A 26473-nucleotide genomic window follows, 5' to 3' on the forward strand; every position below is an offset into this window, starting at 1 on the left:
TACATATTTACCCATAATATAATATGCATATTTTCTTTTATTTAACATATTAAAATCTAATTCTATCATATATAAAATTTTTTTCCTAATTATTTCTATTGTATAATTACAATATAGAAACGAAAAAGAGCAAATTTATTAGACAGAATTTTGAGATTGATCGTTCCACTTCCGAGTTATCGATATTATGCATGGTTTATGGTGTGGGTGTTAATGAATCGAGTCGTTGACGCTGGATATATTGAGTAGTATATGTTTTAATGATGTGATTCCATAATATGTCAATATGCACAGGTAAATATTCTTGTCATTATAATCGACGTGTTACAGTGTGTAATGTGATACGATAGTAATCGGTCTATAAGTATAACCACTTCTTTTTTTTCGTATATAATTAAGAACTTTAAAATAACTCTAAAGGATAAACTACATCACTATCGGCTAGAGCAACTATTTAGCGATAATAATAGCCTACCATGTCTTTTACTAACGGCGCTCGATGAATATGTATATATCGTTTTTATATTTTCCTCCCTCTTATTCCGTATTTTCTTTCCCTAACTGTGTCCTCCTGCAAATCTGTCGCGCTTATTAATCCTAGAAATACCAAATTCGTAAGAATTGCAAAAAAAATAAAGTTTTATCGAGATATTGTTTGACTCTTCGGTATTAATTTTTCTAATAGCAGATACTGAATTTCAAGTAAACCTTAAAATTTTCGGACAAAAAAACATTTCACTTTATAATAATGAAAAACAAAACAAAACAAAATAGAAAAAAAATTATTCCGTATTTTATGTAAAAAGAAAGTGGTATTTCTGAGATTAATGTTACCGATTCACGCTCGCTGCTTCATCTCTGTTGACTTCTCGAAAATGCATCTCCGTTGCAATTTTCATGCAACGTTTCAGGGAATATCTAAAGAATTTGTCTTTCATCCTACATTGCGAATATTACAAAAATCACAAAGTATAATTCGTAAACTAATAACACAATTTCTCAATTAATCTATCCAAGTACACGGATGTATTGAAATCTTTTCAAATATTTTCTAGATATCCGTAACGCGTATTTTTTTTTGCTACATTATATCTATACCACATTTAACACTAAATGCAAACGGTATGAATTAATTATTATACTGAATTATACTAAATCAAACTAGTAAATAATTTTATCGTCAAATAGTTATATATATATATTATAAATGGATTCTATAATTCTCACAAATAGTTTATTATACGGAAACAATTTACGCAAGTGCAATTATCAAAGGATGAAAGATCGCACTGCCACAATTGTGGCACCGGAAACGGAAACGCGCGACATATCAATTCCGTTACTTGTGACAAATGAGCTTGTTTACAATTATACAAATACGCGAAACGACGAGAAGCGGCGTGATTATCAGCGTGTTATTCGCCAACAGAGAAAAGCAGGTGATAATTCTAGACACACATACAGGCGTCTCACATATTCCTATAGCGTGTACATCAGTGTAGTAGTCATATAAGAGTGAGTGAGGAGTTTCTTTTCGTAGATGTAATATACGTTTATAATAATATATAGATGAATATATATATATGTATATATATATATATATATATAAATATGGATGTGCATGGGTCGTGGTAGTGGTAGTTGTGGTTGTGCTGTTGTGTTCAGTGTGTGACGGTATAATATATGTGTATATATATATTTATATCTAAATAACTTTTGCTGCGAGCAGAGTTTTGAGTCGCAAAGCTCGTGTACATGCGATGTCGTTCGGTCTTTTATCATTCTTCGGCAGTAAAAACTGAGAGGTTCACCAAGAGGCGATACTTGCCACGCGTCGTTTTTGTATCGATGTACCTCTTTTCTGCCTACATTTTTTTTAACACTAATTCCGCTGAGTCGTCCGGCCATTGTTTTTATTTTCTCGGAATGTGTACTTGTCACACATGTGAAGGTGTTATATCCACAAAATATCTCGTAAAATGGCGGATAGAAGATAGATTGTAAATCGGATTAAAAATAAAATTTAAAAATACAAATTTTAACTATTTATACTATATACAAATTTTTGTTGTTTTTAAAAATTTATATTTTAAGAAAATAAAAATAAAATTTATATTTTCAGAAGACTATATTATCAAAATTAATAAAAACACACAAAATAATGTTTTTATTATTTCGCAAGCATATATTTAAAAGATTTTGAAATAATGATTCATTTTTATCCAATTCACTCTTCTATCCATTTCTAGCAAATATTTATCACCATCACGTGTGTAGTCCACGCATTTCCACTCTCATTCTTTTTCTCTCTCTCTCTCTTCCAAAAAAGTAACCATTCTAGTGTATATAGATAGCTTTTAGCTATCTTTAATTTTTTGCATAAATATGAGTAGAAATTGCACATTCACATTGTCCGATTATAAAAAAAAAGAAGAAAAATTTGTATTAAGCTGTTGGTTCTCGAGGAGGAATCTCGGGGGGATGCAATAGAATAGTTGTAGCGTCACGTTTTCCGGTACCCCGGAAAATCGTGCTTGGATCCGAAAAGTCGAAAGGGTTAACAATTCCAGAACTAGATTTCAATACTTTATATTTTCATATGTCCAGTTTTTATATATATATATATATATATATATATATATATATATATATATATATATATTCTCATATAGAATCTGTAGATATACATTCTTGGCAAATCCGAAAAAACTGATTCCAAAATAGGAACAGATCATTGTGCGAACTATGTATACAGGGTGCAATTTGTGAGAAACACACGTGTCGTCGTGTTGTGTTCTGCTCGATATTATACATTATCTCTTTTCTGTATTTCTGTTTTCTTTATTATCTTTCCTCTTTCCGTGTTGCCCGAATTCGTCGTGATATTTGTATTTTTTTTCCTCCCTCTTTCGTTCGTTTCCGTTTTATCGCTCGTTTCGGTTTCTTTCATCTGAATGGTGGTACATTTGATAGGGTGCACAGGGCTGCTAGGCACAGATAATTGACTCGCAAATAACTCTTCAAACAACATTAGAGCGTACGACATACAAGTATTAATATACACATTACATCGTTTTTTTTTTGTTTTTGTGTTTAGGAGCAACCACACACATGTTGGAGAAGTGCCTACATATATAAATGTACATATGTCATATATATCTTTCGTTGAATTTCGTACTTGTGCCATTTATGCTTATTATCCGATGCGGAATGCTCCCGTAACGCTTCGAATTTCTTCTCGTTTCATTTCATCTTTCCGTTCGATGATTAATTAATATACGTTGGATTAAGATTTGATTTTTTTTCAGTTAAAATTTGATCTAAAATATTTCATTTTTTAGATATTTTATTAGATTTCTTTTACAGCATATAATAAAGTGATATATATTTTTCACAATTCATTTTTCGCTAGAAAATCCCTTAAATCTGGGAATGCGTATATATAAAGCAATCGATAAAGGGAAAAAGATTGAAGATAAAAGTCTGGGTCTGCGTCCTCATAATACATTTATGTGACAAAATATCCCCCTGGGAAATGGAAGAAATTCGAATGAGTGATAAGAGCAGACCCATCATGGGTACCATTATTGCACGTTATTGTACTTCTCCATCGGGTACATGTGTGTGGCTTTTGGTGTGAATAGATCATTTTCCACGAGACGTGGCTTACAATATCTACGGCACGCTGCGGCACAACAGACTATTATGGATGGTCAATGCTCGATTGACACGGTCATGGTTCGAAATTGTGACCCGTACAGTGAACGTGTTATACAACGTTTCTTGAATGACCAAATAGATTGAATCAAATCGGAAAATTAACGCCAGACGCGAGTTTCTATTCGGCTCGGTTTATTTCTTTGCAATCGCTTTTCAATGTCGCGGATTTAATCAATTGAATTAATGAAATGCAAGCTTCCGGAGTTTGTAAACTTGCTTCTTTTTGTCGAACTAATTTCTGCGACTTTCTCAAACATTGCAGTAAATATATAGTAGCCGAATATTGTGCCAATTGAACAAACAAATAAAGGAATTGGTTTCAAAATTTTACATTTAATTGAGAAATATAGTCGTTTGATTTTCTATGTGATAAAACTGACGCATTATAAAATTGATATATAATACGATGATTAGTGATAGCGATTTTAATTGTTTCATATTAATTAATAATGCTAGAATTATATATTCAATATCTAGTCTAATAAAAATGCATTAAAACTTTAAAAGCATTTGCGTGAAAAAATATTTTATAATAAAATTTATTGTTCGATAAAGTTGCTACAAGCTCGCATCTGAAATGTTATGACGTAGAAGAAAATATGTATATATATATATTCTTTTTGAATTTTCATTCAATCTGAACATAAATTTCGCGATCAAATTCAATAATCAGGCAAACATTCTTTTCCTATGACAACAGAAAACGTCCAAAGAATATTACAGGATAAGAAAACGTTTTTCACATACATACACACATGTCAATCCATTGAACCATCAAACATCATAACAATAGAAATCATAAGAATAAAATAATTAATCGACCAAATTATAAGAATAATCGTGATTCCAGCATTGGCGATCCACTGTTGACTATCCTGACGCAGCGGCTGTCGGCTCGTGTTCTCCGTAGTGTAGATTTTGTCGCAGTGTGGATTGGTGTTGTGTGCGAGTGAATGTGTATGCTGGTGATGTATGTGATCGATGCATTATAATAATTGTATACAGTCAACAAATCTTATTACATCTAATTTGTCTTTTCACGCAGCGTATGGGAAGACAGAGCTTAGAGACCCTTCCGGCTCAGATATACATTAACGGGGAATGGAAAAAAATGGGCGATAGCAGATAAAAGGAGGGCTAGAGAAAGGAATTAGGGAAGGAGATAAGAAGTAAAGAGTGTGCATCAATAATTGGCGTATCTCTAATTTTAGACGGGACATCGAAAGATACGAAGGGACAGTATTCGGATGGAGAAAAGGACGGGATCGGGGAACACTTAGAAACATTGATATGGCGAATGGTAGTGCTCGGGGTGTCTAGAACCTGATATGTAGGAGCAGGTATATGTCACCGGTAATACTTGGGCTTATTAGGAATCGCTAGAAAGGCTACACTGCGCTTTGGCTTGTTTTGTACGACTTCTTTTTCACATCCGTAAATTCCGCTCGACGAAAATTCGTAACTAATAAATTTAATTCAATTCAGATAAATATAGGACTATCACATCAAGAGCGATTTTATATGATATTTATTATTAAGTAAATTGTTTCCCCATAGGTTCATTTAATTAGAAAATACGATTTTCAAAATCCGTCATCTTATAGTCATTAAAAATCGGAGAAGATAAACTTTCAGCTGACAATTAGACTGGGATAATTTTTTTTTCGTTTTATTTTTAACTTATTTTTTCTTTTTTCTTCTTTTTTTTACAAATTTGTCGAACACGCATCTTGTTGATTATCATATATAATATACAATTATTTAGAATATCGTCATATATAAAGTAGAGATAATATTCTTCTGTGTGTGCTCTGATTATTTTTGCTTAATCAACAAGATCACGTATATTAAAACAATCGAAAAGAACTTGACGAATAAAATGAATGAATCTGATAACGCAAGATGACAACGAAACATTTGGCGTACAAAAAAAAACAAAGCGCACCGGTAGTAATACCTTTTCGCAATACCATTAATTAATAACAATATTAACGATATGTACCTACACTATATATTAACTATCTAAGTATCTAACTAACGAGCATTAACCTAACGCCTTAAACGCAACGTTCATTTAATATACTTATTCGGCCCCGACTTTCGCAAAACCCGCGCAAACGGGAGAGGGGGCGATATAAATAATCATAACACTAATAATAAAGATAATGATAATTACATTATTAATTAATCAATTAAATTTCTCATGAGAGATTGCAAATATATACATATAGATGGGATATGTATTAGTAAGATCTAGCAGAGAGTATACCAGTTATCTAGTAGCTTTCTCTCAACGTTACAATTAATTATCGACACAGATGGCTCGTCTTTACAACCTCGAGTTTAGTGTATATGTATAGGTGTATGCATGAGTGTGTAATAACATGTAATCGTGCTTACATACACAGTGCTATGTATACCTCTCTACCTGGAATACTGTATCGTTTACGAGGATCTCTACAGACTACCAAATTACAATTTGATTTTGTACACGTTTAGAACCTGTTCACCAGAAGATATCCGCGAATGTCTCGGACTATCGTATTACACGGTGTATTTATTCTGCGATTGACGATTAACATATTACACATTAATCTCATCCGCGTCGCGATATTTAATTAGATCCACTATAAGCGTTACACTTAGCGCGAAAGAGAGTTACGCGAACTTACTTTAGGGGTCCTCTTCGTAATAAAAAAAAATTCAAGAAAAAAGTAAGCTATGTACATTCATTCGTCCATTGTAAAGAGACGCTCCATTAATCTTATATCGTAAACGTATTTATATCTACGTGCCTCTTTAATCTTTAATTACACCGGCAGACTCCTGAGGATATGGTTAAATTACTGCTCCCTTGAGGTTTGGTAGTTTTCTTTTAGTTTCCTTTTTGCATTTCGATGTACTTAAAATCACGAAAAAATGTAATATCTAACGACGAATGTACCTGTAGCGATCAGATTTTATTTTTCCTCTATATAAATACCGTGAATAAATTTAATCCTTTTTTTAAAGAAGCATTTATTTCTATTGTCATTCATTTTCCGTGTCAATTTGCAAAGATTAAATTTTTTAACGGTAGTTACATAAGAAAATAAATCTATCTAATAATGCGATGTGTAAACACAAAATTATCGTTTCAAATACGAAATTTTGTTTATAGCTATATTCGTCGTCACGTCGTTCAATTTTCCAAATAATATCGTGCTTTTTAATACAACGCGATATATGTATATAGAAATCCTCAGAATTCTGCAGCGTCAGTTTAACACCGACGAGGGTGCTCCGGTCGAGGATTGATATGCAAGCCGTGAGCTTCGTCCCTTTTTGCGCGAGGCTCATCTTCTGATGCACAGTACTCGAAATGATATACTCGTTTACTTATGCGTGTCTTTAAATTTAACCCTTCCACCCGGTCGATCATTCTAGGCATAAATATCGTCAGATCAAGCAGCTATCATCGTCCTTAGGAAATTTTTTTTTATCCTTCGCGAACTACGAACTAGTTTAATCTCTTCACGTCGCGTTTACGCATCTTTTTTTTTATCTTATTTTCAACTCTGCATCTCTAATAATCTACGGTCCTCGTTTAAGTCCTATCGTGGACCCTCAGCCTTTGTCTAGCGCCAAGTCTAGAACTCGGCCTGTATATTTTTTATTTTTCTAATTACACTTAGCGCAAATGGAAAAGGGTTAAATGTAAAGGTCGATCGTCGAAGGGACGTCTTGAAAACTACATCCCATTTGCTACGTTTCGACCTGGACATGTGTATCCGGGCCGGATCGAAGATGCAGCGAAGGGGATGAGTTTAAACGAGTGTTCGTTGTAATACGTTCTACATACGTCTTACTTTACCGAAGTTTAGCGAGCGGGTAAAGTGTCAGAAAATAAGCGACAGTCTGGTATGCATGCTCGATGCGCGCCCTTTTACGACGTGTCGTTAAACTCACGCCGGAGCGGAATTTTCATCAGGAGAGTATCGTTTTGTCGAGATGTATCCCCTAGGAAACGGTATTATAATTCTTTGAAAATGAAGGTGCGCGCGTTTTCCTCTTTTTTATATTTTTTCATCAATTTCATCGCATATATTTTTTAAAGAAATAAAAACGCAAGAGACAGTAAACAAAAGTAAATTTTTATTAATAAAAGATGGAAAATTTTAATGTCGAGTGAAAATAAAAAGAGAAAGCGTGATTTTTATTAGAGATACCAATAAAAAAATTCAAAGATCGATAATCCATTTTATAAATATAGATAAATTATTATTAATTTTTATAATGATTTAAATATTTATATTTTATTATAAATAAAAAGTTCGAAATAAAAATATATACGTGTATACATTTTTTTAAAATCAATAAAATTGTTATCGAATGAAATCAGCAAGTTCATCCTCAAAGAATTTCATGTGATTGAGTAATATTTTATTCCAAAAATTTATCTTTGAATAAATATGTATATCAAATACATGCAAAGAAAGACACATTTGTCATGCAACGATACACTCTTGATTTAAATACCGTATTCCGCATCACACACTTGAATATATAAATATATATATTATATAAATAATATATACATTTATATATATATATATATATATATATATATATAAATATATATAAATGTATATAAATATATATAAATATATATATATATATATATATTTATCTACAAAACTGTATGATATGGTTACACATCCTAAATTGCTTAGTGACTACTTACGTTTTTTAGGTCCTGTTCACTAAATCAAAAATTTGAATGATAAAGTTTTCAAATAGATAAAAGAGTGATGTATATATATTCTATTGTATATACACTCTCTAAACTTTTTTCATATATAATTACAATATAATAAGATTACTAATAATATATTTTACTAGTACATTAAGAAAAACTAAAGAATTATTTAATAAAATAATAAAAAGATAGTATAATATAATTACTAATAAGATATCTTAATAGTATGTGATGTAAAAACAATTTTACACTTCTGTCGTAAAAGGAAAATGAGGGGGACAAGAATAAAATAATCTATATTGTTGGAACAAAATCGCAACTATAGTCCAAATATAATAACGAAAGCGATGTGTGTATCGCTTGGCTTAGTACCTCTTTATTTTTCCGCTTTCACGCGTTTCTCTCGACGTCGATACGTCGTCCCTTACGATCGACAACAGTTTCAGCGAGACCGTTTCATCATCGGCGATCGCCGCGAGGGTCGTCCTCGCCTGCGTTTGCCAACTGAAAAACCCCCCCTTTTAAAACAGTACACAACTTATCCTCTAATCGTATTGTAACAAATATTGCCTCGAATATATAAACTTTGTGTGTTTTCCTTATTTAAATTATTTCTCATTTACAGTTTAGGTCTCTCGTTCTCTCCCTCTCTTCTCTCTCTCTCTCTCTCTCTCTCTCTCTCTCTCTCTCTCTCTCACGGATAATGGACAAAACGGCGGGTTTTCTTTTATATATTCACCCATCTCTCTCAAGGGCGCGTATTTCGGCCCTTATTATCTTACGTTACGTATGGCCGAGTCTCAAAGAATCTATTATTTATTTAGTTTAGTAGTAGAGTCGTTTGGTTCGCATCGCGCAAAATTTGTTCGGAGATCTAAAACCATTCTTATAAAAACGCCCCTCGGCCCGACAAAATATTACCGAGGAACACTAATATATTGTGTGTCGTCGACTTCATTGTTCTTATGTGTTTTTTTTTGTTTCGATATATATATAAAATTCTCAATTTTCGCGCAGTTCGCGATCTGATCAAAAGCGTACGAATGCCAATGTGACGCTCGCCGAGCGCATATTTATGCACGCGAGCGTACGGACACTGGTACGTGTCGTCTCGTCGCAACCTGAACACTACAGCTTTGGGGGAGAGAGGATAGAGGAAATTCCTTCGTTTGTTTATTCGATCGGAGAAGCGGTAAAGGTGTAAATATGGGGACAGTGAAAACAATTTAATTTCTCTTAATTGATAACAGTCTAAATGACTTTATTGTTAACGCTTAGGACCCGCGAGAAGCCTCGTGCAACGAAAATCATCGAGACGTAATTAAAAATGTTTCACATCAACACAAAAATGTTTGATGTGAAAAATAATTATATACACAATCGTGGAATTAACTCTCATCCGGAAATCAAAATAATTGCATGCTCGTACGTAAAGTTTGTGGAAAATGGTCTACTATTCTCTTATTAAAGAAAAATTTGCAAATGTCTGTATTCCATAATATTACAATCTAAATAATTTTAAAACAATATAATATGGTAAACTGTTTATGTAAAAATGGCATAAGAATCTTTGTTTATATTTATTTACAAATTCAATTATGGCCCCGATTTTCGCATTTTTAACAATAAGTTTAAAAGTCGTAGAAAAAAATTGCATGCCTGTCAAAAGTCTTTGAATTACGTCGTTGTCTGCGGCAAATCCTTTATGTAATAATTTTACACTGTTTCTGTCAGAATTTATGAAACGAGTAATCCATAGGAAATCGTTATTTATAATTAGAAAACAAAATTATCCGGATGAGTGTTAAAAAATTTGAATATAAACTCCAAACGATGAAAAAAATTGCGCGATGCTTGCTGCGGGCCGAGCATATTACGACGATAGAGTAGCGCGTATCAATGACATTCAAAGCAGATGCTGCACTCTGCAGCAGGTCGCTCAGTTCTTTTCTGAACACTCTCTTAAATTGTATCCCGTGGTTAATAAGTGATCGTCAAGAAATCTCCGATTCATTTTATTGGATCCCACAAAATATGGTCATCGAGGAGCATCGTAGCTCAGTTTCAGAATTAATGTCGTGCATCGCTCGCACGCGAGTGCACGCGGATTTTAAGATAAGTTGACCGTAAATAATACGAGCGAACGAGCGAGCGAGAGAGCTGTCTCGTCGCGGTTGTGAGACATCATATATACGTCCAGGCTTCGCGGAAGCAGCGCCCACCTGTCCGCTTCGCGAGCAACCACGAGGAATTTCGCACTTTTTCGCACTCCGGATTCAGATTTTCGAACCCGCAATCTTCCAAGAAGAGCCTCTCCGACGGTCTTCGATCTTCCAGCTGCCCCTCTTCTGAGAGATTCGACCTTCCTCGGACGATTCCTCTTCCGAAGAAGTTAGACCGTCTTCGAGCCATTCTGCTACCACTAAAAAGAATTTTGCCCCCCTGTTCGATCTATCCATTTCCCGATAGTTTTCCGTCTTCTCCCAGTCGTTCTCAGAAAGTGCTATCTCCTTTCAATCATTTCTTTTCTGATAGATCATGCTTTTACGTGCCTTCTGAAGAAGGATCAAATTTCCTCTCTGCTTCTCCTCTTCTCATGGAAATAGACTTTCCGCGAACTGTTCCTTTCTAAAACAGCTTCTTCAAGCCATTCCATCTTCTTCGATCTATCTCTTAGTTAACGTAGTGTTATTCTCTTCCACTTTCCAAGAGACTTTTTCACGCTCCTCCTTTTCTCTTCGATTCTATCTTCTTTAAATCGTCCATCTTACAAAATAGTTTGCTCGAAATATTCTAATTTCTCATCAGCTGACATCAATTCCTTGAAAATGAAACTTTAATGAGTATCGTGCGCGCGTGACTCCTCGCGAAACGTACCGGTTTACTTCCAAGCCCTTGATATGTGTATGCACGCCGGAGACCACCCGATCTCCAAGCTATATACAGAGTCTCCGGGAACGAAGCACGATGTCGTTGCGACTTCAAACACCAGTACCGCCACCGAGGATGCCGAAGAATACCGTGTCTGATCCGCGTCGATGAATTGTTTCTGGTGAACCCACGGCACTGTCCCAGAGATGCGGAGTTTACACACTTATACATCATCGGCGACTTTCCCAACCGCGACGGCGAAGATCCCCTATTCGTAGGGTAGTTCAGTAGTAAGTTTCACGAGAGAATAGACCAGTTTTTTTTTTTCTCTATCGATATGTCGCGTTCGATTGAAAAAACGATAGATGCATGATTTCTCCCTTCGCCGCGAAAATCGATTATTCTCCCCGGTGGAAAGGAAAGTTGTCCGTTCTCGCTGGCTCACCCGTTTAGATAGAAGGGCCCGTCGCATCAGTAGGGCCAGAAAGTGGGCAACGGTGGCGGAGGTGGTGGCGGTACGGTCGGATAGAGAGTCGGGGTGGCTATTAGGAGACAGGTGGGCGGCGGCAAAGGTGGCGGTACGGGCGGTGGCGGCGGTAGGACCGGGGACAACGTTATCGTTGCGGCTGCGGGGTGCAGGGCCGTGCCCGCCGTCGCGGGGGCACACAACGGGTGCAGGGCGGCGAGTGTGGGGCGCTGGCGCTGACGCTGACGCTGCTGGCCCTGGACCTCGCCGTTCTATTCCGAGTCCTGCTGCATTTTGACGTGGCCATTACCGGCGGAATTGCTCGACGCGCTGCCGCTGCTGGGCGGGAAGCTCGTGGGGATGGTGCGCGACGACGAGAAGCAGAGCTTCATGATGTAGGGGAAACTTGCCGTCTGAAACAGACGAGCGCGACAAAGGGACCGGGGTTGTAATAATATTTCCTTGTCAAACGGAACGAAGGAGCAAGAAGGCTCGATCGATTAGGTTCACTTGTTGAGCGACTGACTTTTGTGTCTCTCCTTGGATTTCACAACCCCCTAATAGCACATCATGTCCAAGAGACATTCGAAGGATATCCAGAGGACGTTCGAGGACAGCCTCAGGATATTCTCTGAACGTCTTCGGGACGTTCTATGTGTGCTGTTAAGGAATTTTTTATCATATTTTGCAGAATTCTAGAGAAAAAATTGGGAGGGAGAGAGCTCTGTATATACTTTGATTTTGTATTGTTTCTATAAATTAATACTAAAATTAAAATAAATTGTATTTAGACGTCAAGTGTGTAATAGCAAGAAAGATATTCTATAACATTTTTCTTGCACAACAATTTGTTGGATCCTCTGTTCGAGATATATATCGAAAGAAATGCCTTTATCTTTCTGATAACAGAATAAGGATAAATCTGGATAAGAGAAGATCTAAATGCAAAATCGGACAAAAAAGCAAATAAAGTCATCGTCGGTCACTCTCGCGAAATATCATAATCTCGTAAAATCCTCGCGACCGCTATCTCGTGAAGAAATTGTACGAGAGAAATCCAAGTTTTACGATCGTAGACATGATATCGAATACTTACTGCTGTTCTCCAGTGCTGTGTGATTGCACTCCATAATGGCAGCCACCGCGATACCGACGCTGCTGAATTCGATCAGACCGGACGACGATCGTTCAGATTTGAGAGGGAACAGTTTGATCGTCGTCGGGGCCTCGATGCCGCGTTCTATGAAAACGCGATTTACTGTTTCCTCCGTTAGATCAGGCGGGGTGTTGAAGAAATGGACTATTTTCGATGGTGGCTGTATCCTATTCTTATTAGCCATTGCGGGGTTCAGGAATCTGCAACAATATCGAAAAATCGAAAATTGTAGAAAAATTGCACAAAATTCGATTTTTAGAAACTATATATATATATATATATAGTTTCTATAGTTGCATGTTATTTGTCAATACGTTATTGGCAAATCGAATTGAAATGTTACGAAATTGATCTAGCTTTTACGGTTTTCAGAATATTCTTCTATAAAATATTCCACGTTTTTTGTTAACAATAATTAAATAGAACATATACATATATAGAAACTATCAATCATAATATGTCAATCGTAGAATTCATTTATCAAATTTTTTTAAGGAAGAGAATGAAAAATGCATTTAATATTTTCGTTCAACTTTTGCGATATCGTTATAGATATCTATCATCATTCTATCGAAGTTGCTCTGGCTGGTGAATTTTTAACTGAACAAGATATATCGATAGTATATTGGTGAAGATGCATCTCTAGATTCGAAAACTAAAAAAGCGGACATTTTCATTATCTCAAAACACAAAGAGGCGATATTGGAAAAAAATGTTAGAGTATATATTTTTATTTTTATTTCACTTCATAAAGTTTTATCGGGAAATATATACTTCTCGATGTAAAAGTGGTTCTCTTTTACTTGTGCGATATCGGTATCTCATTCTCATTAGAAATGTCAGCTTAGAGCCTAGTTCCTCAATTACGCGAATGAAAGCGGATTTCCGCATGAAGAAGGTACGTCGGGATGCTTCTGGTGCACAGTTTGTCTTTCACAAGCTTTAGGGAACTTCTTGTGATTAACTTCTCGCAATCAGAACTCGTGCTCGCGCCCAAGACCGAGCCGTTCCCTGCGGGCGATTAGGTTTTTCGTCGAAGCAAAATACGCATTTCGACGAGAGAGATAGCACTTTTTACTCCCCTGTCAAAAACACGCCCATTACGTAACGGTGTATTTCTTCTCTTAAATTATTCAATTTCAATGAATTACTTTCGTAAAACTAATTGAGTAAAATTTAAATTACCTTTCTCAGAATCATGTTAAACAAATCAAGTGTCGAGATAAAAAAAACGATAAAACGCGAGAGAAAAATTTTAAAAAGAGAGAAAGTTTAAAAAACTTAAAAAATTCTATAATTTAAAAGATGTCTTACATACTATCTTCATTGCAATATGAATCATAATTATATATTTTAAAAATGTGAATTAAATAAGCAAGACGCATTTTCATATAAAACTATTTTTATTAATTGATTCAATTTGGATGTAATTTCGATTTGAACTTCTATATTATTCTCGACACGTCATGTATAAAAGTTCAAATTCCCTCTTTTGCTACAATAGCACGATCTTCATGTGCGATAAAAATTTCATTCGAGATTTGTACGAGGAACGACTATCTCTCCGCTATTGTCTGCTCCCTGGCGTAGTTGAAAGAGCTAGAACTTAATCGCCGAGCCGGATCATCAGGCACGCCCTTTTGAGTAACTAAGGGACGAGCGAGCGGAGAGGTACACTAGTCCAGACGCGAAATTGCAGCGGTGTCGTTAGTTCCTATTCAACCTTTAGATTTGATTCTTCCGCTCGAGCGCGTTCGCTTCCCGAGTGTGACCGGTCCGCGACTCGAGCCGAGTGGGAAACGGGAGATTTTCAGAGTTACGAAGCGGAGAAATTTAAATCGCGCTCGTTTACGCGTTTTCATTTAATTAGACTCCCGAGTTTAATCTCGTGAAGTGCCGTCGCAATCTGCCGGATCGCGCCGAACACGCCCCGCGTTATGTTACTTCCTCTTAAGATTCGCACGAAAGATGATGATGGGTCGATCGAGTAATCGAGATAGCGCTCGAGGTATCGAGATCCGTACTTTTTTTCAAGATCGACGACATCGGTCTAATTAAAGTTAGATACATATTCATTTATTAAAAGTCTATCGATATATCTCATCGAAATTTAATCTTGTAGGAAAAAGCGAGAAAGATGTACCGATACATGCACAAAAGAATATTTCTCTAAGTTTAAAATAAATTCGCTAAATATGATTACAACATTTATTTACAGGTTCTTTTTTATTTGAAAACTTTACAAACCTTCAACATAAAACTGTAATTGATTGTTTCACGAGCTTTTTTCTCCTTTCTGTTACGCGCGAGATAAAACGTGCGATTAAATGGCGAGGAAAGAACAGCCGTCGTGAAAACTTGGAGAGATGTACTTACGATAAGAGTGTATATAAGTATTATATATGTATATACCCATCCTGTAATATACAATATATATATCCTCTTGCCTCATATATAGGGCGAGAGAATATCGCGACGGAAAATGAAAGAAAGATCAAGCGGAGACAAATGGTCTTCACGAGGGAAAGAACAAACTGCGCGAAAAATGACAGGAAAATAAAATGCGAAGACTCGTCCGCACCAAGACTCACCTGTTATTCTTGCTTCCCGTGAAGTCCTTGAAGCTCGCTGTCTTGTCGGGTAGGATATAAGGGTTGGTGACGTCCGAAAGGAAGGCCTGTTTCGAAAAGCCGAGCTGCAACCTGCCGTCCGTCCCGATTGTGACGTTATTCAGGTTTTGCAAACATCGTTCCACGGCTATGCTGTCCCCCATCTGTATCATCGCGCATCCTTCCTTCGTTTTCAAGAATTTAACCTGCGATCAGAGGGAGATTTCGAGTTTATCGTTATCGGCGTGTACGAAAAGCTCGCGAAACGTGCGAACCAGTAGTTTCTCTTCCTGAAATAACTCGCGATCGATCGTACGTCGTCGCGGTTTACGTCAAGAATCAACTGTGTGTGAAGAGTACCTGCCTGTACGAAATTACACGAGTCGAAATTTTTCTTCCATTTTCAATTTCAATCTCCGACATCTCTATTTAAGCAGTCGGATCACTCTAGTTTAAAATCACTCAATCTATAATTTTGCAGCCGAAAGTTCTTTTTTTTTTTTAAACCTCTGGATTCAATGGGATTTATATTCAATTCTTACACGGAGAGAATTTTCTCTCAGAATTTATTCTGAAAATCATGGCAATCGTCGAACAATATGGTATTGGAAAAATTTTTTAAGAGTTTCTTTGTGATTAATATTTACCATAATAAAAAATATTAATATCTACCACAATAAGATATGAAAAATATGTTGAATAAATTTTACTATGGTGGTAGATATTTATACTTTTTATTGTGGTAAATTTTGTCCCACGATTACCATGATTTTCCAGAGTAAATTCTAAGAAAAAACTCTGTCCAAACTTTATAGAATTTATAAATGTGAAAAAATAAGAGACCTTCAAAATAGAAGGAAAATTTCGACTCTGAATATTTCCTCCCTATTTCAAATTGTTTTCAATTAGTTCGGTATTTGCTGAAGCATTCGCTATTAATGAATGAATAATTTATTACTCCGCGGAATAATATAGCGTTGCGGAATTTAGCCCTTATTAAATATAGATTAACACGTGAAAACCCTGTTCCCGTCCTTGTTAAGTACAGAGGGCGCAAAATACATGAAAACCGATTAGTCCTTGTTAAACGCAAGTACATACGTTACGGATGTCGACCACTACGAGAACCCTCCTCCTCGAGAAGGGATGACTAAGTCTCGTGCAAGCTCCTCTATGTATGTATGAACACGCACGCGCGCGGTTACATTTAACAAACACCTGCGACGTACAAAGAGGGTCACCACTACCACCAACCTACCTTCGTTACGTTGCCGTACAAGCAGAACAGGTTGAAGAGCTTGTCGGTATTGACTTTGTCCGGTTGCAGGCCGTACACCATCATGACCGAGCCCTGCGTGCTCGAAGGTGGCGTCTGGCCCAGGGTGGGCACGTAACCCGGTCGAGGTGGTGTAGGGTGTAATGGCTCGCGGCCGCTGAAATCGCTCTTGATTCCGTAACGCTCGACGTACGGCTCCGCGTACGTCGCCGGCCCGTTGAAGTTCTCCTCGTAACGATCGTGGCCGGCGCCAGGCGGAAAAGTGACCTGTGGCGTGGAGCCTGGAACCACAGAGACGCACACACCACTGTATAATACGGACACGTGTGAGACAAATGATGCGCCCGGGACACGCTAGATAACTGAACATTGTTGTTGTTGTCCATATACCCCGGGAGCCTGTCGACCGTGCTTTCTTGATGGATATGCATTGCGAAATCGGGGCAGTCGCGAAGGAGAGGATTTAGCACAGGTCGCAGGATAAATCGTCATAATGCAGATTTTCCGACTCGATGTTGGATAGATTCTTTTTAGGAAAGAAGGGTTTTTATATTCAAACTAAATAAATGTAATCGCAGAAGAAATGATAAAAATGGCAAATAAGAACTGGCGCAGTAAGTAGGGCGCATAAACTTTATTATTGAATCGCACAAGATGTTTCAAATCAAATATTCAAATAATATGGGTGTTTTTCTCGGTCTTCCTTTGCATGGATCAATTTTCAGCGCAATTTTAATAGGAAATGTCTCGATAATAAATCAGAAAAATTGGTTAGTTAAAAATGAACGCTGATTTATGTCATTTAGTTTATAAATAATCAATTTATTACTAATTATAATATACCTTTTATATATAAAAGCAATTAAGTGCACATTTCGTGTGAGAATCTATATATCCTAGAGAAATTAATATTCACAAAAGCATAACATTTTTCTGCGTTTTACAGAAAGACAGAATGAATAAAATAGAAAAATAGAAAAATAGAATAAATAAGAAAAAGACAGCGCGTTAAAGCGAACAGTTCAACCTTTAAACTGAAATAATACAAGCAGCCCCGAGACTATATTGGAATGGTAATGCAATACTGTGTCGGCTACATGCAGTCGAGTATTAAATGTTGCGACAAATGGTATCGATTAAAATGTCGGGGGTTATTGGGAAAAGTGAGTCGCGACGGTGAATTACGATAATGTTTTCAACTATAGAATTACATCGCGCGCAACGAGACTGGAGTGGTTTCGATTGCAGCCCGCGTTACGTTACATTCGACTCAATGATTTCCTGTCCGAAATCGCAATAGGGTGGCGGTCGCAGTTGACTTATGACAATAGTTTGTAGACCCGAACTATATACCAGAAATATTTTCCGCGAGATCAATATTAGAATAGAACCGTTCAATAGCTTAGACGTGGCGCATACAGGAAACTCACAAGTTCAAATGCACATCGATGCAACAGTCACGTGCCTCTTACACGACAATTCCATTTGATTTTGCATTATTAATCAACATCTTTGCAATATCTGAGTTTCCTCGTGACATTACAAGACGATGAGTTCTAAAAGCTTCTAGTTCACTATCTATATTTACAACTAATAAAAATAGTAAAGGACTAAAAACAATTTTTATAAAAAAAAGAGTTTTAGCGTTGATCTTTTAAGTTTAATTTTTTTCTAAAGAAATTATAAGGATTTAATTTTCTAATTTTTGTATACGTTTTAAAACAATCTATTGATATATGTAACATTTATATTGAGTACAATTTTTTTTTAAAGATTCTTAAAAAATTTCGAGTTCCTCTAAAAATTTATTATATATTTTCCGAGAAATATTACCAGATGTATAATATTTTTAAAATGTGTAGATTTTAGTTTTTGTTTTTTCTATTATACTATTTTTATTATTATAATTTTTTTAACATTTGTATACATATTACGCATGTTATTTGCATTGTAAACACAATTCTAACGCTCCTTCGGGAAAACCTAGTACATAACGTTTGTGCAGTCGGTCTTTTTATTAATATTTCAATATATGATGAAAAACAAGCTTCCCATATGCTTGTGTTTCTACAAAGAAAAAAATCTTTTAATAAAATCTCTTTTCAATTTAAAATACTTAAAGTAAAAATTTTCCTCGCGTAGAAATTTCACGAACGCAATATTCTACGAATGCAATAACATGGAGGAATATTTTCCAGATAAAATGGTTTTTCCAAAGTAAATTTTCCTCCTCGTGTACGTTGCAAACAAATGTGCTCGACATACTTTTTCTTTCGCAAAGTACCTGGAACATCATTTCGCTTCGCACTTCGTCAGTCTCCCATTAATCTATTCTCATTTTTTACACGTGTGTTCGTTCGGAAAAAAACCTGCGCGCGATCGCCCGGGCCATATATTTTCCGAACCGGCAAACTTGATTCGGCCATTAGATACATTCAGACAAACAGGATGGACAGACGATTCGAACAGACGGATAGAAAGAGATGAGGCAGACAAATACGGACAGACACTCACCGTATGGCTGGGGCGCGGCACCGTATCTTGGTTCGGCCAAAAGGGGAGCCGGCCTTCCATTTCCTGTCGCGTCGTTTTTGTGTGTGCTCGAGCCTGCAATAGAACGACAGTTCGTCGATGAGACTATAATCATCTACGACGGATACATTGCGTTCCATACAGCCATACATTGCGGCGCGACGAGATAAATGAGCCATCTATATGTTCCTCCTAATCATTTCAATTACAAAATTTGCCAATTTCAATCAATCGATTTTGGCTCATTCATGCACATCACAAACTAAGAAAGATCAGAGAAAGATTAGAAATTTTATGTTAAACATTTTTACAATATTAATTATATATTTAATTTTTTAGAACTTTTGCTTTGGAAGCTGTATTAATTTTGCTGTCTTTCAGGGAGAGAATCGATTCAGAATCACATTTTGAAATACGTATAAAATATATAATTAAACAATCATATATAGTAGGCCAACTAAACGAGCAAATAAATAAGATGTAAAAATTTTTTTATTAATAGTTAAATCATTAAATTAACATTCCGTTACAGAATCGATATAAATTGTAAACGTTTCGACTGCACTACAGTCTTTATCAATACATAAAAATTAAATATTAAAATATAAAGTTAGATGTTAAAAATACAAAGTTAGTTAAATATTAAAATATAAAATTGAAACGATTCTTCGCTGTTGACCAATAGATATGCAAGGCGATTGGTCTGAGATGCCAAGTTATGCGACATTTGAGCATGCTACGGATATAATACGCGAATTAAATCAATGTCAGAAAAAATTAAAAAATCTTTCAACTTACATTATCGTTTTAACAAGTCCTTTTCCCCGATATTACAAGTGTGTGTTGCGAAGTCTGAATACCAAATGTCAAAATAGAGAGCGTGATGTATTTATTTATTACCAATGTTTTTTCTAAATTATGATTCAGCAAATTTTTTAAGTATGTCAAAATAACTACTGTCTAACAATTCGGTGTCTGTATTTAAATTAATTCCATTTTTCTGTTCTTTAATGTGGATCATTTCAGATATTAGTCTTTTATGGTAATTCTTTTCATGATCCATAATTTTAATATTGTCCCAGTCAAATGTATGTTGTTCGTTTAGAATGTGTTCCGTGATAACCGAATGTCTAGCAGAGTCTAATTTAATATTATTTTTATGTTCTTTAAGTCTCGTTCCTAACTGTCTTTTTGTCTGTCCGACATATGTGGCGTCACAATCGTTGCAATTCAATTTGTAAATAACGTTAGAATTCGTGGGGCAATTATTTTTGTCCTTTTGAACTCTTATGAAGTCATTTAATTTTTTAATGCAATGATATCCTACCACTACGTCAGGTCTTCTTATTGCTGAAGCAACTTTCTCAGATATTGTAATATTTGTGTAATATTTGTTTAAAAAAATGGTTGAAAAAAGACTTCATCAACAAAAAAGAATATTATTATTTATTTTCAAGCGACTCTCTTCTTCCTAAAGCTTATGGGCTCCCCAAGATCCACAAGGAAAATATTCCTTTTAGATTAATAGTTTCCTCAATAAATACTTCTCTATATAATACTGCTTCTTTCTTTCATAAAATTTTAAAAGATAGCCTTCCTAGAGCGGACAGTTTTGTAAATAACAGTTTTGATATATGCAACATTCTATCAGGGAAAACAATACAAGATACCGACATAATAGCTTCATTGGACGTTGTTTCATTATTTACTAATGTTTCCGTAGATCTTGCATTAAACGGTATCAATAATAGATGGCATTTTATAGAGTCACACACAAAGATTCCCAAAAATGAATTCATAGGTATGATAAAATTTATATTAACTTCTACATTTTTCACTTTTAATAACATAACTTACAAACAAATTTATGGGACTCCTATGGGTTCCCCACTTTCTCCGATCATTGCCGATATAGTCATGCAGGACTTGGAAACATTAGTAATTAGTAATTTAAATTGCGAAATGACTTTCTATTTCCGTTATGTAGACGACATTATTTTATGCACTTCCGCTGACAATATTACATATGTTTTGAACGAATTCAACAATTATAACGATAGACTACAATTTACATTGGAAAAGGAGGATAATCGTTGTATAAGCTTTTTAGACATAATGATCAAAGTAATAGATAACAAAATTTATTTAGATTGGTATCACAAAAAGACATTCTCAGGTAGATTACTTTCATTTTTTTCAAATCATCCGACTTGTCATAAAATAGGAACAATTTATAACTTGGTAGATAGAGCTTTATTACTATCACATCCGCAATTTCACAAAAAAAATATAGAGAAAGCTATTAACATTTTGCTATCCAACGGTTATCCTCTTGATCTAATTTTCACAGAAATAAAACGCAGATTAAAAAATCTCTCAACTAAGAAATTTAACAAGCCTAATAATAACAATATAACAGATACTAATAATACTAATACTAACATTAAATATTTTGTCATACCATATATAGAATCAATATCTGAGAAAGTTGCTTCAGCAATAAGAAGACCTGACGTAGTGGTAGGATATCATTGCATTAAAAAATTAAATGACTTCATAAGAGTTCAAAAGGACAAAAATAATTGCCCCACGAATTCTAATGTTATTTACAAATTGAATTGCAACGATTGTGACGCCACATATGTCGGACAGACAAAAAGACAGTTAGGAACGAGACTTAAAGAACATAAAAATAATATTAAATTAGACTCTGCTAGACATTCGGTTATCACGGAACACATTCTAAACGAACAACATACATTTGACTGGGACAATATTAAAATTATGGATCATGAAAAGAATTACCATAAAAGACTAATATCTGAAATGATCCACATTAAAGAACAGAAAAATGGAATTAATTTAAATACAGACACCGAATTGTTAGACAGTAGTTATTTTGACATACTTAAAAAATTTGCTGAATCATAATTTAGAAAAAACATTGGTAATAAATAAATACATCACGCTCTCTATTTTGACATTTGGTATTCAGACTTCGCAACACACACTTGTAATATCGGGGAAAAGGACTTGTTAAAACGATAATGTAAGTTGAAAGATTTTTTAATTTTTTCTGACATTGATTTAATTCGCGTATTATATCCGTAGCATGCTCAAATGTCGCATAACTTGGCATCTCAGACCAATCGCCTTGCATATCTATTGGTCAACAGCGAAGAATCGTTTCAATTTTATATTTTAATATTTAACTAACTTTGTATTTTTAACATCTAACTTTATATTTTAATATTTAATTTTTATGTATTGATAAAGACTGTAGTGCAGTCGAAACGTTTACAATTTATATCGATTCTGTAACGGAATGTTAATTTAATGATTTAACTATTAATAAAAAAATTTTTACATCTTATTTATTTGCTCGTTTAGTTGGCCTACTATATATGATTGTTTAATTTGTTTAATTTATACGAGCCTTTCATTAAAATATATAATCATATTTAAAGTCGTATTTAACCACGGCTATTTTATTAATATGTATATTTATTGTGGCATAGAGTGCATTATTGTTTATACGCAGTCTATGTGATATCACGCAGTTGCCTTGTTGTCATTCGCACGTCGACACTCGAGCAAGAAGGTAGCAGCGTAAGTCGTTCTATATTATCTCTCGAAATATTATCATGACAAGTATTAACGATACGAGATGTCACATGCGACATTCTCGACAAAGAGATTAATTCCAAAGATATATATCTTTTAAAGTAGGAATCGGAGCATTGAAGATGGAAATACTATATTGCGATATTTATGAGCTTTCGCTTTAAATCGATTAATATCCCGTATTATAATGTAAGTGCGAATAAATGTACAAGTTGAAATTAAAGCTATACAAAATATAATATTCTAAAATATGTCCGTTTGCTCTGACTAAATGTGCGAATTAATTTTATTCGAGTATATTCAAGCTTCGAAGAGCGTTTGATAAATAAGTAAATTAATTAAGACAAATTCAATTGCATAAGATGAATTTAATCACGTGATTCTTAATAATTTTCGATTTTATTACAAAAATTCGACGATTATCTTGATGTCATTTACATGTTGGCATTCGAGCAAGAAGGCAGCGGCGTGAATCGTTCCGTCTTATTATATCTCTCGAAATATCGCGACAAAAGTAACAATAAGAGATGTCAAATGCAACACTTTCGACGAAGAGATTAATTTCCAAGATATATTCGAAAGTAGAAATCGAAGCATAAAAAATAAGAGAGGGGAATGAAATGCTAAATTGCTATTTAATTATGATATTCATAGGCGAGAGAAAAGAGACATACGCTTTCTTTTATAACAAAAGAAAACTATTTTAATTCACATATTTATTTATTCGCACTTATGTTATTTCTAACAGAAGTGCAAATAAATATGTGAATTAAAATTGAAATTTTCATGGAACGTATATAATATTTCAAAATGTCTTTTTGTTGACGAATTATGTGATGAATTTTTATCGATCAAATCGTATACAAAATGTGAAATATACGAATCCCGCGATATCTATTATTATTAAATGGTATTATTATCATGCTTTTGCGTTTAAATTATTCCAATCGTATATCCAAAATTTATATACAATTCCGCACTCTTAATCTGAAAATAGTGGGCATATTTATACTAAAATTAACCAAAAATCTCGAAACGTGATGTGAAGTATATTCAACTCCACGTATATTTATAAATAATATTATCATCGTCGGCAAGTATTATAAAATCATCATAAAATAGTAATTTGTAATTTTTATTTCTTATGCTTCGATTCATACTTTATAATATCATGAGAGAAATTTGTTATAATAAATAACATTTTGATTTTTGAGTTCGTCAATCGTGAAAATTAATTAATTCATCCGTTAATTATCAATCGATTAAATGAAAGTAATTAACAAAGCGGCTATTTTTAGATATTCTTACTCGGTGTTCGTTTTTACAGTATATTTATATTGCATCTCTTTTTGCAGGCAAAGAATCTTTTTATCGAGTACGGGATATCGCGTATTCTCAATCGCGGAATTCGGGAGTGCCGTACAAAGTTTCGCGCGTCTGTTTTTAATAAAGTGCCGTGAACAAATCGCTCGTAATCGTCATTAAGTATTTTCGCAATTAAAAGTGCGCGAGTGAAATGAACCTGAAAAAGAGAGGCCCCGATGATTTCAGAGGAGGACGAGGCCTAGGAGGCATCGGGTGACAGCGGAGCAACTTTAAGGTAAGCAATTTATGTACTTTTTAATCTTTTATTTCTTACGAAAAATTAATTTTATTATTTCTTACAAAAAAATAATTGTATTTCTTACGAAAAATTATTTTTATTATTTCTTATAAAAAATTAATTGTGTGTGTTTATCTTCATATATAATAATAATTTATATTATATCATTACATAAATATAATACATATTAAATATTTTGGATACTTTACATATTTACAATTTAATATATTTATAGTTTACAGATCAACGTAGTATTGTTACTACACTGCTCATCGTGTGCTGGTGAGTTTTTCAAATTATTTTGTATTTTAATCTTAAGCTCTCTTTTCTCCAAAAGCTTTATTATTTCTATAACGATTACGTGTAAATAATTCAATTATAAATTAATAATGAAAATATGCAAGATCTATATATTTGAAGATAATAATATTAAATAATATATTATAAAATTATAATATATATTATAGTAATTATAAAATAATCTATTTTATAATAATTATAAAATAAAATATAGCTGACATCGAATGCATAAATCAACTGCAGACGCAGTATTAAAATGTCAAATTACACAATACGATAATGATAAAAAATTGCGCTTGAAATAATATAATTTAGATTTTAATCAAGCTCTTGATGAGAAAGAGAGAGAGAGGTCGATACGAAGTATCCCAAGTTCTCTGATTGGTAGGAAAGTAGAACAATATATTTTGCATAACCCGTATTTGCTTCTTCACACATATATCGCGTCGTGAAACTATTGGTTTATACTAAACTGCATTACATCCATATATGCAGATACGAGTATATATACATATACATATGTATATCTCGAAGATAAGCGTGAGTTTCCTTTTGGTACACTCATATAGCGTACACCACATGCTGCATGCGAGCACGAGCTTGTTGCTGCAACAAACTATATCATATCATCCCCTATTTCTCTCTGTGCATGTGTATGCGCGTCTTTTCTCGAATATTCGCCGCGTCTTCTCTCTCAAGCGGTTGCAACCTCCAGCGCCCGTCTTTGAAATATGTAGAACGTCCTTCTATTGCTCAAGTCGTATCAGCCACTTGATTGGCGCTTCGCCGAGGAGGAAGCAATCGCTTTAATCCCGCTCGATCCTCGGGATCGAATCCGATACCACTCTGTTGTGGATGTACAGAATTCCGGCAGATTAATTGCTAATTAAGATCGGTACGCTAATACCGCACCGTCACCGCGTAATTGCAGGATATATAATGTTTGAAATTGCGAAGCTGATTCGAAGAGCAAAAATGTGCATTCTTCTTTTTTAAAACAGATGTGAGAGGCAAGTATTTTTTTAAATCACATATCGATATTCGAATTACATTTCCAGGTAGAGAATGCAATATTTGATCGAAAATCACAATCACAAATGTAAAATTGCTGTATCAATTATATCAATAATTTAGAATCGTGAAAGAGCACCTTATTATTTTTGCAAAATTAATAATGCTTATATAGTTGAAAATATGAACGGATAAGAAAATGAAATAAAACTCGCCCCAAGTTTAGCAGCATAAAAGGATTCAATGATTTATAAGATTGCAGAAATGCCAATAATAATTACGATCCTTTTGAACCCGCGACTTAATCATCTAATGTCGGCGAAAACTAGATCGCGGGGCACGAATAGTATTCGGTAATTTTTTTCGGACACTTTCAATAATTGCGCGAATTATTCAGACGTCGAGAACGGACAGCATGGCTTGCGCGTGTTTTCCAATAACGGAATAGGAGCAGAAGCACAGCCCTACGACGAACTCGAGAAACAGCACATCTGGTCTAGGCGTCGTCGAGAGAGCCTGGCGAGTCTATGAAACTCGATATTGGCACTTGTAGAAGTCGTACAGGTC

At 34.7% G+C, this 26473-nt stretch overlaps 1 protein-coding gene across 5 annotated transcripts in view; it reads right to left on the minus strand.

Annotated features, from left to right (window-relative positions):
* Positions 1 to 239: 239 nt before the first annotated feature.
* The window catches only part of sm (heterogeneous nuclear ribonucleoprotein L), a 178752-nt gene continuing 152518 nt past the window's right edge, over positions 240 to 26473 (minus strand). For 3 of the 5 annotated variants that reach the window (XM_085489230.1, XM_085489229.1, XM_029308924.2), the window contains 5 exons: positions 19351 to 19443; positions 16819 to 17117; positions 15543 to 15766; positions 12892 to 13151; positions 240 to 12208 (listed from right to left, as the gene is read on the minus strand). In XM_085489230.1, coding sequence (XP_085345356.1) covers positions 12102 to 12208; positions 12892 to 13151; positions 15543 to 15766; positions 16819 to 17117; positions 19351 to 19443 — 983 coding nt within the window. In that variant the 3' untranslated portion in view covers positions 240 to 12101. Of the gene's footprint in view, positions 12209 to 12887; positions 13152 to 15542; positions 15767 to 16818; positions 17118 to 19350; positions 19444 to 26473 lie in introns of all 5 variants that reach the window. The other 2 variants (XM_085489232.1, XM_085489231.1) reach the window with 2 other exon arrangements.

Source organism: Nylanderia fulva, unplaced genomic scaffold, assembly GCF_048542155.1.
Source record: "Nylanderia fulva isolate GAGA-0341 unplaced genomic scaffold, ASM4854215v1 Scaffold8, whole genome shotgun sequence".
Taxonomy (NCBI): Eukaryota; Metazoa; Arthropoda; class Insecta; order Hymenoptera; family Formicidae; genus Nylanderia; species Nylanderia fulva.